The 13,945-nt window shown below is 40.6% G+C and overlaps 1 protein-coding gene, 1 long non-coding RNA gene and 1 pseudogene across 2 annotated transcripts; 1 reads left to right on the plus strand and 2 right to left on the minus strand.

Moving 5' to 3' along the window:
• Window positions 1-912: 912 nt before the first annotated feature.
• LOC148719712 (ectonucleotide pyrophosphatase/phosphodiesterase family member 5-like) lies at window positions 913-2,879 on the minus strand (annotated as a pseudogene).
• Window positions 2,880-5,146: 2,267 nt separating this feature from the next.
• Window positions 5,147-13,669, minus strand: LOC148719713 (uncharacterized). The gene is made up of 2 exons (XR_015992976.1): window positions 13,182-13,669; window positions 5,147-5,544 (listed from the first exon to the last, which is right to left on the minus strand). It is a non-coding gene; the product is annotated as an uncharacterized LOC148719713 (long non-coding RNA).
• Window positions 5,964-8,725, plus strand: LOC148719714 (uncharacterized). The gene has a single exon (XM_088737789.1). It carries the CDS (start codon window positions 6,462-6,464, stop codon window positions 8,715-8,717), a length of 2,256 nt encoding a protein of 751 aa, XP_088593915.1. The 5' UTR covers window positions 5,964-6,461; the 3' UTR covers window positions 8,718-8,725.
• Window positions 13,670-13,945: the final 276 nt, after the last annotated feature.

The raw sequence follows: 13,945 nt of genomic DNA on the forward strand, positions 1-13,945 counted from the left end.
TTTTATCGCTTTCCGTGTGCTCCTATATCCTAGTAGAGAAGTGGCGACTTGTTTCGCCAATATAACGGGAATTACATCCCGCACAAGAAAAGTGATAAACTACCATGGATTTTAGAGCAACAGGAGTACGATCTTTAACACTGAACATGTTTTTAATTTTGAAAGAAGTGAAAACTAGTTTGATATTTAGGTCCGATTTACAAAAGCGCTTGGTGAGTTGTCGGAGTTTAAGGTTCGCTATTTTAGAATAATAGCCGACAAAAGGGAGTTTACTTGAGGTAAAGTGTATTATTGTCATCATTGTTCCGGCTATTTTGAGAGGAGGACCCGTCAAGATACCGCTTGAAAGTTCTTTCAATAATATGCGAAGGAAAAGAATTACGTTTTAAATTGTCGGAAAGTTTCTTAAGATCGTTTTGAAGGCCGGAAGAGGTGTTGTTAATTTTGTAGATACGGTCAATAAGAGTTTGGATAAGGCCAATTTTGTAGCATGATGGAATAAACCTGAAGAAATTTGTTAGGAGACCAGTGTAGGTTTTTTTATGAAAAACTGAAAAAACACAATCATTCGAAGAGTTGTCGATAAATATATCAAAAAAGGAGAGTTTACCATCATGCTCTTTTTCGAAAGTGAATTTAATGTTGGGGTGCTGTGAATTAGTTTAATCAAAAAATGACCTCGCATCCTGTTCATTGTGGAAGACATAAAAGGTGTCGTCAACGTAACGCCTAGAAAGTAGAAGGCGAGTCGAATGGTTAAAATTATTTAGCCATGTTTCCTCGGGGAAACCAAGAAAAAGATTAGCTAGGATGGGTGCTAACGGAGAACCCATGCATCGCTACCCCATAAGATCAACAGCAATATCGATAGTTTCATTTAACGGAATATTGGTAACAAGACTTTCAACATCAAAGGAAATGAGAAACTTGTTGTTGAGATCGATTTATTCAGATTTATTAAGATTTATTCATCTACTTGTCTGTTATATAATTACTCACGTTCAGTTACTCATTGATTGAAGATGGCATAAGCATGCCGAAACATGTCTCTAAAAAAAGTTGTATATTTCTTACAATAATCTACTTCAGTTAAATTACATCATCTTGTGGAAATACAAAATGATGTGATCAGTTGACAGTGAATAATTTATGCGTGTTATTTCAAAAAACTTACTTATTCATAACTTTTAAAACTGTCCGACATATTCTGAGCCAAATATTGAAAAATGCAATAAACTTCCTATATTTTTTCCCGTAATTTAAAATAGGCCATTTAGTCCCTCCCACAAATAAGAAAAAAATTAAATGATAATTACTTAGTTCAAAAGAAATGCTAACCGATTCAAGCCTCGAATAGAGACGAACTCCTGACTGACCTGAAGGGTGGGTGCCTTAGGAGAGCTGTGATGTTTTCCATGGAGCCATTATTTGGACGCGGGTTTATTCTAAGAAGTTTGCTCATCAGGGGGTACAGATCTACGGTATTGAAAGGGTTCACTACCACACCTTCCCTGAAAGCGGGACCGCGGGCGTAGAATATTGAATAGCTTTTTGACTGCTCTGGTGACCAGCCATGTGATCCTAAAACTATCGGAGGATCATTTCGGGAGCGAGCAACCAACTTCAGTCTCGACGTAGATCGGTGGAATTCGGCGATTATTCTTCCAATGATACTCATCTGGTATGTTCTCTTTTCTGTACACTTTCCGGACATGAGGTATTGGATTTCTTGTGAGGTTTTGATATATGATGTCTATCATTCCTGGTTTGGGCCAGATGTGTACCGGTACAGAGCCTAAACCCAACAAAGTGTAGCTTGAGGGATCGATGTAATCATCCAAGCACACTCGACGACTAGACGATGAGTTATCCATTCCATGATCGCTAACCACTATTAAGTTCACTTTTTGCAGAAAACCGCTTTCATTTAAACGCTTGAGTAAGTATCCAACAACATTTTCATCAACATGTTTTATCATTTGCTTGTACTCGTTTGAGAAAGGTCCGTACACGTGACCTGCTTTATCGGGCTGTTCGAAATAGAAAGCGATGAAATGGGGTGGATCGCCTAGTCGCAGCCATTCCACTACCTTATCAACACGTGGAGACCACGGATCTTTCAAGTTAAACGCACAGTGGACATATGGCGGAAAGCCTGGCAAAGTTCTATTCCTAAACTTTGAAAGGTCCTCAGGATCGATTGCACTGCAGTTAATCAAACAAGTTTCTCTTTGGTAGTACGTGGGTTTGACTTGATAACTTGTTGTTGCAGGCCAAAAGTACGATGCACTACGTCCTCCTTGGTTTTGCAGACTCAGCCATATTGGCTCTGATGCATTGTAAAAGTTAGGATCAAAGTTTGAGCAGTCATAGCCGAAAATAAACTGTTCTCCGTAAACCGGATCCCAGAATACATTATCCACAATACCGTGACTTTCCGGGTACAGACCAGTGAGGATACTTTGGTGATTGGGCCATGTAGAGGAAGGCATAACATTCCTTATGTAGTCGGCTCTGACTCCAGTTAGAGCAATGAAGTTCAAATTGGTAGTTTTGGAAAGTTGACCTTTCAAAACTCGCCAATCCAATCCATCCAGTGATACTATTATTAGCGGAGGTTGATCGTCCTCAACCTCTCCCGCAGCATGCGTCAGTTGGAACAACACCCGGAGAAGAAGCAATAAGAACATGTTTACGGTTTATTTCATATTTGTCACACACTCACGAGTGATATAGCTGTATCCAGACTTGCATAACACGTCCTCATATACTTAAAATGTGCTTAAATACGCCCAGAATGTGGACGTGGACCGGATAGTTGTAATTTTTTTGTATGTCCATTATAACTGCTACTAAGAGGCAGAGGTTTGTAAATAGCATGCAGTTTTTCATCGACGGCAAAAAGCCAACTAGCGCCGAACCGTTAGGGTTGATTTCGGCCAGGTAAATTCCACTTGGGGTTAGGCATAACATGCTCCACAAAACAGGGTTTAATGGAGTCAGATTCATAGTTGTTGTTGTCTAATGTCTCACAGGAGATGAGGATTGATTGTCTGCGCATGATCGCAGCACTGTGGGTAAAGACCAATGCCGCACAAATAAACCACTGTAGAGACTAACATGAATGGGTGTACAATTTGATATCTGCAATTCTTAGTAACTACTCGTTATAAACATAACGGTTTTTCTCCCACAATGTTTTCAACTGGTGCGGGATGAAACGGTTATGTTTCTCAGCACTCTTTTCACACAGTTTATTGCAAGGGATCAAACAAATTTCGTGAGTTTGGGGTGTTTTGACTGCACACTTCACGACACTTCTCTGGAGTGACGCATTAATAATAAAGGCTCTGTCTGACTGGCTTTAAAAATATCGTTAAGAGATGAAAAATGACATCAAAGGACAATGTTTACCCCTTTCCTTCAGGGTAAACATCTTTAACCCACGTCCGCGGAAATTCCGGAACGTTTTGGAAATTATTGTAAAGTATTTGAAGGCTTGGTAAAGATATTCAGGACAGAATCATAAAATAAATTGAGTCTCTCAACATATAGCATATACATCGATTGAGAATTGACATAATCAACAATAGACTAAACGTTGTTTAAAGGGAGTCAAATATTGTTAACGAGGCGATAAGAGGTTGATAGCCACTTCAGACGACGGCTTATATCAGAAGTAACTCGAGAACAAAGATACGTCGGGTTCAGTAAACATTTATTTACGACTATTTTCTAAGACAAGTAATGCCTCGAACGAATCAAGTAAGGCCACAATAAAGATGAAATTGGCATTTACACGCTTAATCGTGTTATAATTCATAACAGAAGTAGGTTTCACCCAAAACTCTATATCTAAACGAGAAAATACCGCTTGCGGTGTGCCGCAAGGTTCTGTCCTAGGCCCATTACTCTTTTTAATCTATATCAACGATACCCAAGAATCTTCTGAAAAACTTAAATTCTTTTTATTCGCTGATGACACGAATGTTGTATACCGCTGACAAAAATCTCAAGTTCGTGGAGTCAACTGTAAATCAGGAACTCTGTAAGTTATTCGATTGGTTAACGGCCGATAAACTAACCTTGAATATTAAAAAACAAATTTCGTAATTTTTAGACCGACTCAGAGAAGACTTACCTATCACCCCAAAATAATGGTATTCGACAACGATCAAAATAAGAATGTAGCTCTAGAATGTAAAGAATTAGTGAGATATCTAGGTACAATAATTGTCAATAACCTTTCCTGGAAACATCGTATTGACCACGTGGCTATTAAAATGAGTCGAACTGTAGGATTGATCTGTAAACTACGGCATTTTCTGCCAAGACACACTCTTCCATTTATCGATCCCTTGTTGCTCCTTATTTAACCTATGCTTTGACGGCCCGGAGTCAAGCATATAAATTGTACCTTGAAAAGCTTCTCAAGCTTCAAAAGCGAGCTCTTCGCTTTATCTACTTCCCTGAGCGAAATCTGCATGCAATACCTTTATTTATCGACGCCGGTGTCTTACCGTTGAAATTTTTGTATTATGGGTATTTAGCTAACCTTATGTTTGAAATAAGATACAGTAATGCTCCTAGAAACATTCAAAATCTTTTTCAAGATGTCTCTGATATTCATTCTTATAATACTCGATCCTCTGCCTCTAATAACTTTTACACACAAAGTTCCAGACTCTCAATTCAAGTGAATTCATTTTCTAGAATCGGAACAAAAATATGGAATGAAATGCCTGTATCTTTTAGAAAACTTTCAAAAAATGCCTTCAAGAGAAAAATAAAACAAACACTTTTTGAGATCCTAACTTTAGAAGATTGTTAGATTGATCTTCCAGAAATCGTTCAAAAAGTTAAGTTTAATTTATCTTCCTCTTGATTGATCAGTTAATATGTATTCAATTATATCGTTTAATGTATCAGTAATTTCCCGTCAAGACTGTTGTCATTTAATAATTTAGTTTATCAGTAGTCTCTAGTCATTGCTGCCAATTCTAGCTTTTTCTTAGTTCTCTTGTTACTTTTAGCTGTATTTAGTTGTATCTATTTCCTGTAAACATCACCCGCCTAGTTTAGCTTAGCTACCCACGGGCATGTTACTGCACTTTTATCTCAAAACACAATAAAATGGACGAGTATGTATGAGTACTCATTTTATTTAATAGGGTGTTTTTTTAAAGTTACCAAGTACCAAAACTAGTCGGTTAGTCTCGTCATGCAACCCCTCAGAGCTACATCACGCTACAATAGGTCACGCTACAGTAGGTCACTCTACCTTAGCAATTCTGTCACATACCCGTCACAAACAAGTCATTCTTGACTCTTAATAAAGCTATATAATAAAGCTATATAATACATCCTTTGCTGAACAAGCTTTACTGAACAAGCATAATCAGTCAACATGGTTGGATATCAGCCTCGATATTTTTATCCATTTTTATGGACTTTAAACTCATCTTAGTCCATAAATAACTTACCCATAAAATTTAGTAACATCACTTTAATAAAGGGAAATTTCTTACCCCAATAATGTAGAAGCTAAAAGAGCAAGGAAAACAAAGAACAGGTTAATTCTAACAAACCTCTTACAATGATATAATTCAATATTTCACCCACTCTAAAACATGCAAAAATTAAAAAAAACAGATTATGTTCAGATAAAACACCAGACTAACTGACAGATTGTACTACATAAAACTCTTTGTATTTAAAAATAAACAAAAAAATTGAAAAATTAGGATTACAAAAAAAAACATCTTAATCGTGCAACAATAACTGAAACAATTATTTCTACTTGGTACTACACAATCTACTCTAATTACCAAAGCAAACATTACCACATTCCTCCCACAGTAAACAGAGCTACTGAAAGACTCAAGAGTCAACACTGCTCATGCTCAGTTTAGGGACTATCTTTATTTGGGGTTCAACTCTTCAATTCCTAGGAGTAACTGTAGCCACGAGAGTTATTATTTTTTTTTTTTCTTATCAGTTCTGTCGTTCGTCTTTGTTAATTGTAATTAGTGTAAATAGTTCTCGTCTCGATAGTTCAGTTCTGTATTTATTAGTTTGTATTTTTTCGTGCTGTCAAAATGTAAATTAAGTTTGTCAGCGTTGTTTCATGCAATCGCCTTTGAGTATTGTGTAGCCTTGTTTAGTCTATTGTTTTAGCCTTTTATCTGCTATATAACATCGTAGTTGTGATTTTCATTCAGTCGTTGTTATTCCGGAGTGCCGTACAGATCTTGTAAGTAGTTACGCTTTCGTTTGTATTTTCCTGTAGTTTCTCGTATTCCTTTCGTTGTATTTTAGTTTCGTTGGGTTTAAGTTCGCATTGTTAATTCTGTATTTTTTCTGTGTGTTATGTACAAGTGAATCGTCGAGATTAAAAGGTACGTATTTCAAACTGTAACGGAGTGTCAGTTACATGCATTCAAAGATCTGAAGTGGATGACATGTTGTCCGGAATTGAAGGTCGGAGAAGACGCCGAGCTCACTCAGAAGAAGCCCTCGAAAGCGTGCGAAAGAAGAATTCGAGGTCAGGGTGTTTATCCAGAGTAACGATGTTGTACCGTGCTACGGAAGTTCTGCTGAGTGATCCGAAAAATGTCGATGAAGTTAAACAGAAGTTACTGGAGATTAATGAAGCTTTTTCTCGCTTCGAACAGGTGCACTACGAGTACATCTCAACTTTGGATGGAGATATGGAAGTGTGGGGAAGCGAAGCGCGTTATTTCAAGGAACATTTCCGTCGAAAAATGGATTTCGTTTCGGGAATAGAGGGATGGATCCAGGACGTGGGATTAAAGGCCGGAGCACGTGAGGAAAATGAGATGCCAGTTGAAGACTGTGTAAGTACCGCTAATTCTTCGCAAAGTTCGCATTCATCTAGACTATCTATCAGACAGCTTAAAGCGAATCAGGCAATAGCGCAACTGAAGTTGTACCAGCTGAAGAAAAGGCAAGAATTACTACGTCAGGAAGAAGAAACGAAGCTAGAGTTAGAGCTTTTGGATGTGCAGTTTGAAATTAGGAAAACTGAACTTCAAATAAAGTTTCTTCAGGATGAGGAGCTAGTTGATTTAGCCAAGTTACCGAACGTTTTTGAAAATCTGAAGCCGTTTAGTGAAGGAGTTAATGTAGGAGCTGCACATGCGCCTGATCAGGAATATTCTAATTCTCGTGTTGAACGCAACGTTGGCTCTCAAGACCTTCCGTTGCGGCTGAAATCTAATGCGCAGGAGTATAAGAGTTGGTCAGCCGGACCTACTGCCGCCTTTGCACATCCAGAGGCGACAGGTTCTGTTTTGCGTGGAGGAGTTATGGATAGTGTGGCTTTAGCTATGAAGCAAGGATTTGCGTTGCCTAAAAAGAAATTGACAGTGTTTGATGGTGATCCTCTCGAATACTGGAACTTTATCAAATCATTTGAAACCAGTATCGTGAACAATGCAGCCAGTGAAAGCGAGAAACTCATGTACCTTCTTCAGTACACTTCTGGAGCAGCAAACGATACCATCAAATGTTGCTTAGTAATGGATCCATCCCTTGGATATCAAAGAGCAAGAGAACTGCTTCAAGAACGTTTTGGTCACCCCTTCACAATTGCCTCAAAGTACGTAACCAGGTTAACAGAAGGACCCCCTCTGAAACCAGGGGATCGCGCGGGATTGCTTGCCTTTGCAGACAAATTGAAGGACTGTGAAAATACGTTAGAATCCATTGGATATCTAGATCAAATAAACAGTGCAGACAACCTAAGAAGAATTGTTCAGAGATTACCATATCATCTCCGCACCAAGTTTGTTGAAGTTGCAGACCAAATCCAGGAAACTGGCCAAAGAACGAACATCAGTCACATCGCTGAATTTGTTAAAGTCAAAGCCAGAGTAGCAAATAACCCCGTGTTCGGTTGTGTGGTGGACATCGCGCGCGACAGATCGGAAAATGAAAGGCGAAAACCTAAGTCGAGGAGTGCTACATTAACTGGAGAACGCATCAGCACATTTAACACTAAAGAGACCAAATCCGATGGCAGACAGAGTCTACCCCCTTTTTGCAAGCCAGCTTCTTTCATGAAGTGCCCATCGTGCAGTGGTGATCATTCGTTAGCGAGATGCAGGTGTTTCAAGGACAAGAGCTTCGAAGAGCGCCTAGAGATAATGAAGAAAGCTCAGCTCTGTTTCAATTGCTTTAAATATGGCCACATAGGAGTTGGATGTTTAGCAAAGGGTGCTTGTGAAGTCCCAGGATGTAAGAGGAGACATCACACCTTACTTCATCCACCATCTCCACCACCAGCAGTGGAAGGTAGCGACAGAGTGACTGATAAAGGAACTCAAGCTGAAGGCGGTGCCCCGTTTCAAAGTGGACAGACTAATAGTACCTCAGCTGGAGAAGGAAAGGTGTGCCTGAGAGTAGTTCCTGTAAAGGTGCGAAGTCATGATGACGCTAACAAGACCATAGAAACCTATGCCCTTCTAGACGGTGGATCAGACATCTCCTTGTGTGACAAGAAGTTAGCCATGGATCTTGGAGTGCATGGACGCCAGAAAACGTTTTATTTGACAACTCAAGAGAAAGAGGATAGCCCAAGAGTTGGTCACGAATTAAGCCTAGTTGTTGAGCCACTTGATGGAAGTGACAGAGTTGACGTTGTTAGACTTTGGACAGTTGATAAATTGAATGCTTCAGGCCGCAGTATTCCATAAGAACAAGATCTAAAGCAGTGGCCTCACCTTAGAGACATCAAGCTGCCAAGTACTAGTGAGAAGGAAGTTCGATTGATTATAAGCACCAACGTCCCTGATGCCTTTTGGGTGTTGGAGGAGAGACGTGGTAACAAGGGAGAGCCATACGCTATACGCACGCCACTTGGCTGGACACTCATGGGCCCTATGCATAAGAACGTTGGCGGAGAATGCCATCTTAACGTTAATTTTGTTGGATCAGCGGAGGCCGTGGGAGAAAAGAATGATTGTCTTATGCACCAGCTAGAAAGGTTCTGGGAAGTGGAGAATTATGGAGTTGTTCCCCAATCCAAGCTTGGCATGTCAGTGGAAGACAAGAGAGCCCTTGAAGTTATGGAACAATCTGTGAAACTTGAGCATGGTCATTACCAAATTGCGCTTCCTTGGAGAAACTACCCACCAGTCTTGCCTTATAATCGCTGCATGGCAGAAAAGAGGCTACTGGCGCTTAAAGGCAGGTTCATGCAAGATGGTGAGCTTCTGAAAAATTACAAGACCACCATGGAACAGTATCTTACCAAAGGTCACGCTTCACGAGTGCCACTTAATGAGATTCATGTAAAGAACAAGCCGATTTGGTATCTACCCCATCACCCAGTGCTGAACAAACCTGGAAAGACTCGAGTGGTTTTTGATTGCGCTGCAAAACATAAAGGAACGTCTCTGAACGATCAGCCCCTTACTGGACCAGATTTGACAAATTCTATCGTTGGTGTGCTAATGAGATTTCGGGAAGAACAAGTCGCGTTGTCTGCTGATATTGAATGTATGTTCCATCAGGTCAGAGTAGTGCCAGGTGACCGAGATGCATTCAGATTCCTCTGGTGGCCAGATGGAGATCTGACCCAAGAACCAGTTGATCATCGTATGGAGGTCCATTTGTTTGGCGCGACCTCGTCTCCAAGTTGTTCTAGCTTCGCGCTAAGAACGACAGCAGAAGACAACAAAGGTGAATTCTCAGAAGAGATAGTTAAGACTGTCAGAAGGAATTTCTATGTTGATGACTGCCTAAAATCGGTAAAGTCAGCTGAAAATGCTATCGAAGTTGTGTATCAGCTCCGAGAAATGCTCTCCAAAGGCGGATTTCGACTCACAAAGTGGTCGTGCAACAGTTTGGAAGTTCTGAGTACAGTCCCTCAATCTGAGAGAGATCAACCGGTACTAGACCTTGACCTAGACAAAGACAAGCTACCGATGCAACGTACGTTGGGGCTCCACTGGGACATGGAGAGCGACAAGTTCCTATTTAAGGTTGCTCTTAAAGACAGACCGAACACCCGTCGCGGTATACTTTCCCTGTCAAGTTCCGTTTATGATCCACTTGGTTTCGTTGCGCCAATCATCCTCCCGGCTAAGAAATTGTTACAAGAGCTCTGTAAGCAGAAACTTGGATGGGATGATCCAATCAGCACTAATGATGGTGAAAGGTGGGAGAAGTGGAAGGCTGAGTTGGTCGGTCTCTCTCGGATAACAGTAGACAGATGCGTTAAGCCAACCTGCTTTGGAAACTTGAAGATGGCTGAGTTACACAACTTTGCCGACGCGTCGCAAATCGCATATGGAGCAGTCTCCTATCTCAGATTGGAGGATGTCGAGGAAAGAATCCATTGTGCGTTTCTCATGGGGAAGTCTCGCCTTGCTCACTTGAGACCTATGACTGTGCCAAGGTTGGAACTGTCAGCTGCAGTCTTAGCCATTCAGTTAGATCAGACCATAAGAGAAGAGCTGGATATTCCGATTAGCCAATCGACATTTTGGTCGGACTCCACCTGCGTGTTGCAGTACATCAGAAACCAGTCAAAGCGTTTCCATACGTTTGTTGCAAATCGGCTGTCAGTTATACATGAAAATTCAGCACCTCATCAGTGGAGATATGTTAGCTCCGAAGACAACCCGGCAGACGAAGTATCCAGAGGTCTTACGGTGGAAGAAATGTGTACAAGCAGTAAATGGCTGAGTGGTCCCGAGTTTCTGAAGAAAAAAGAAGAGTTCTGGCCGTGTGATCCTACAATTCACCGATCAGGACCTTCAGATGATGATCCAGAAATCAAGCGTGAAACTCATTCTCACAGCCAGTCGTTGACTCGTCATCGAAGCGAAGTTCTCTCCAGGTTGATAGAGTATTACTCATCTTGGGACAGATTACGAAGAGCTGTGGCCTGGCTATTGAGGTTCAGAACGTGGCTCATCGAAAGACACAGTAGCAGATTCATTAACTCCACACCTGAAAGCAGTTTGAAAGAGGGATCCCAGTTCCTGTCCGTGGAAGAATTACAGAACGCAGAACGGGAAGTTATCAAGCATGTACAAAAACTTTCATTTCCGGAAGTCATTCAAGCCATACAGACAATCAGTTCATCGAAACCTTCACGTGGAGTTACCTCCGAGTTAAAGAATCTTAAGATACCAGCTCACATGCGCAAACTTCATCCATTGTTGGACGACACTGGAATTCTAAGAGTTGGAGGAAGACTGGAAAATGCCTTAATCAACTATGACGCAAAACATCCAATTATTCTGCCGTATCGTCATCAGGTAACGGATATGATCATTTCTCAGCACCACAAAAAGGTTGGCCACCTCGGTCAAGAATACGTACTGTCCAGCTTACGACAATTCTATTGGATAATCAAGGGGCGTTCAGCTGTGCGTCGAGTGATTAGTGGCTGTTTCCAGTGTAAGAAACTTGGTGCAGTTCGTGGAGAGCAGTTGATGGCCGACCTACCAAGGGAAAGACTAATGTCAGGAGATCCACCGTTCACATACGTAGGCGTGGATTACTTTGTCCCTTTTATGTACGCCAAGGTCGCTCGAACGTGAAACGTTTCGGGTGTTTGTTTACTTGCCTGGTCGTCAGAGCCGTTCATATAGAGGTCGTGAACTCGCTTGACACTGATTCATTCGTTAATGCCTTACGAGGATGTCCAGTTACCGTTTACAGTGACAATGGGACGAACTTCCAAGCAGGGGAAAGAGAGTCACGCGAGTCATTGAATGATTTAAATCAAGAATCAATCCACAGGTTTCTTCGTCAGAAGAATATTAGATGGAAATTCAATCCCCCTACAGCCTCACACATGGGTGGGGCCTGGGAGCGTACGATCAGATCTGTGCGCAAGATCCTGAGAGCACTGCTAGGACAACAACTCGTCTCTGAAGAAATTCTCCGAACCTTGATGAGTGAAGTTGAAGGGATCTTAAATGGCAGACCGTTGACTACAGTCAGTAGTGACCCGAAGGACCTGGAGCCTCTTACGCCAAACCATCTGCTCTTGTTAAGAGCCAACCCAAATTTGCCTCCTGGAGTCTTCAACAAAGAAGAAATGTACAACAAGCGACGCTGGCGTCAAGTCCAGTACATGGCCAATTTGTTTTGGAAGCGCTGGTTGAAGGAGTATTTGCCAACCCTCCAAGAGAGAGAAAAATGGACCAAACCTCGCCGTTGCTTAGCGAACGGAGACCTGGTTCTAATTGCAGATGACAACATTCATCGAGGAAGATGGCCGTTAGGCCGAGTAACCGAAGTTTTCACGGGAAAAGACGGGAAAGTCCGCTCAGCCAAGGTGCAAACAGCTACCACAATTCTTACAAGACCAGTGACTAAACTGTGTTTCTTAGAGGGAGAAAACAAAGCTTAAAAAGAGAAACTGAACCTGTTGTTAAGAAGAATGCAATGGAATTGAAAATCCATACTGTAAAAGGATAAACTTACTCTCGCGTCGTACAATAGTTACGTTAAGTAATGAACTGTGGACTTTAGTGGTTCATTAGGGGGGCTATGTAGCCACGAGAGTTATTATTATTTTTTTTTTCTTATCAGTTCTGTCGTTCGTCTTTGTTAATTGTAATTAGTGTAAATAGTTCTCGTCTCGATAGTTCAGTTCTGTATTTATTAGTTTGTATTTTTTCGTGCTGTCAAAATGTAAATTAAGTTTGTCAGCGTTGTTTCATGCAATCGCCTTTGAGTATTGTGTAGCCTTGTTTAGTCTATTGTTTTAGCCTTTTATCTGCTATATAACATCGTAGTTGTGATTTTCATTCAGTCGTTGTTATTCCGGAGTGCCGTACAGATCTTGTAAGTAGTTACGCTTTCGTTTGTATTTTCCTGTAGTTTCTCGTATTCCTTTCGTTGTATTTTAGTTTCGTTGGGTTTAAGTTCGCATTGTTAATTCTGTATTTTTTCTGTGTGTTATGTACAAGTGAATCGTCGAGATTAAAAGGTACGTATTTCAAACTGTAACGGAGTGTCAGTTACAGTAACTATCAGTTAGTTTTTCATAAAGAAACAAAATGATCACCGTTTGAAAAAATTCTTGATTGTTAATTAAAAACATATTCTCCCTGTCAGTATTATAGGAAAGATACGGAGAACAGTGTGGAAAATATCCACACTGGTGGTGTGGTGCAAAGGTTTATATAATGTACCTGTTCTGTAACTTGCGTAATTAACAACAACTCCACTCTCATCGGATTTGGTTTGTGTGGTACCCTCTGATGCAAATTTGACTTGCACATTCTTCATTTGTTTTAATGTGAAATAGGACATAAAAGAAAGAGATGAATGAGAACAAATCCTTTTCTCAATGTATATCTCTTGGCCTGTTGTGTTTGTACCAACAAGATGGAACATAGGACACAATTAATGAAAGAGTACCATACCCTTTCTTGGTTTTCTTCGCATTTTTAAGTTAGAAAATGTTGACGAAGAGTGAGAGGTCTTGGCTTCACTTTTGTAAGGCTGTACACTGTAGCTAGAGGAACCTGGTTGCAGGATGTCCAAATGCTCCTCCTCATGAAATAGGGTACCCAGCTCTTGAAAGCTTTCATAAGCAGAAAGGTTTAAAAGTCATCAGGAGACAAAAAGTAAGTTGCCAATGGAACACAACTATGGCACAATTAATGCCAGGGTAACTTGCATTTATAAAATGCATTGACAAAATCTGGTACATTTTTATGGTCTTTGACTTCATCTCCGTCCATAAAAACATAAAAAAAGAACTCAGCCAATATCCAGTCATCTTGACCTCACCCTTGGTCATGAACCCATATGTTCAGACCAAAAATACAAAGGTAGAATAAATATATGAAAATCATATATTTGAACTGCGGTATTTGATACGTATGATGCACGATCCTCGCAGTAGATAGCGCTATTTAAGCAATAGCGAAATTCAGACCTGAAAAAAATC

This window comes from Stylophora pistillata, chromosome 11, assembly GCF_964205215.1.
Source record: "Stylophora pistillata chromosome 11, jaStyPist1.2, whole genome shotgun sequence".
Lineage (NCBI taxonomy): Eukaryota > Metazoa > Cnidaria > Anthozoa > Scleractinia > Pocilloporidae > Stylophora > Stylophora pistillata.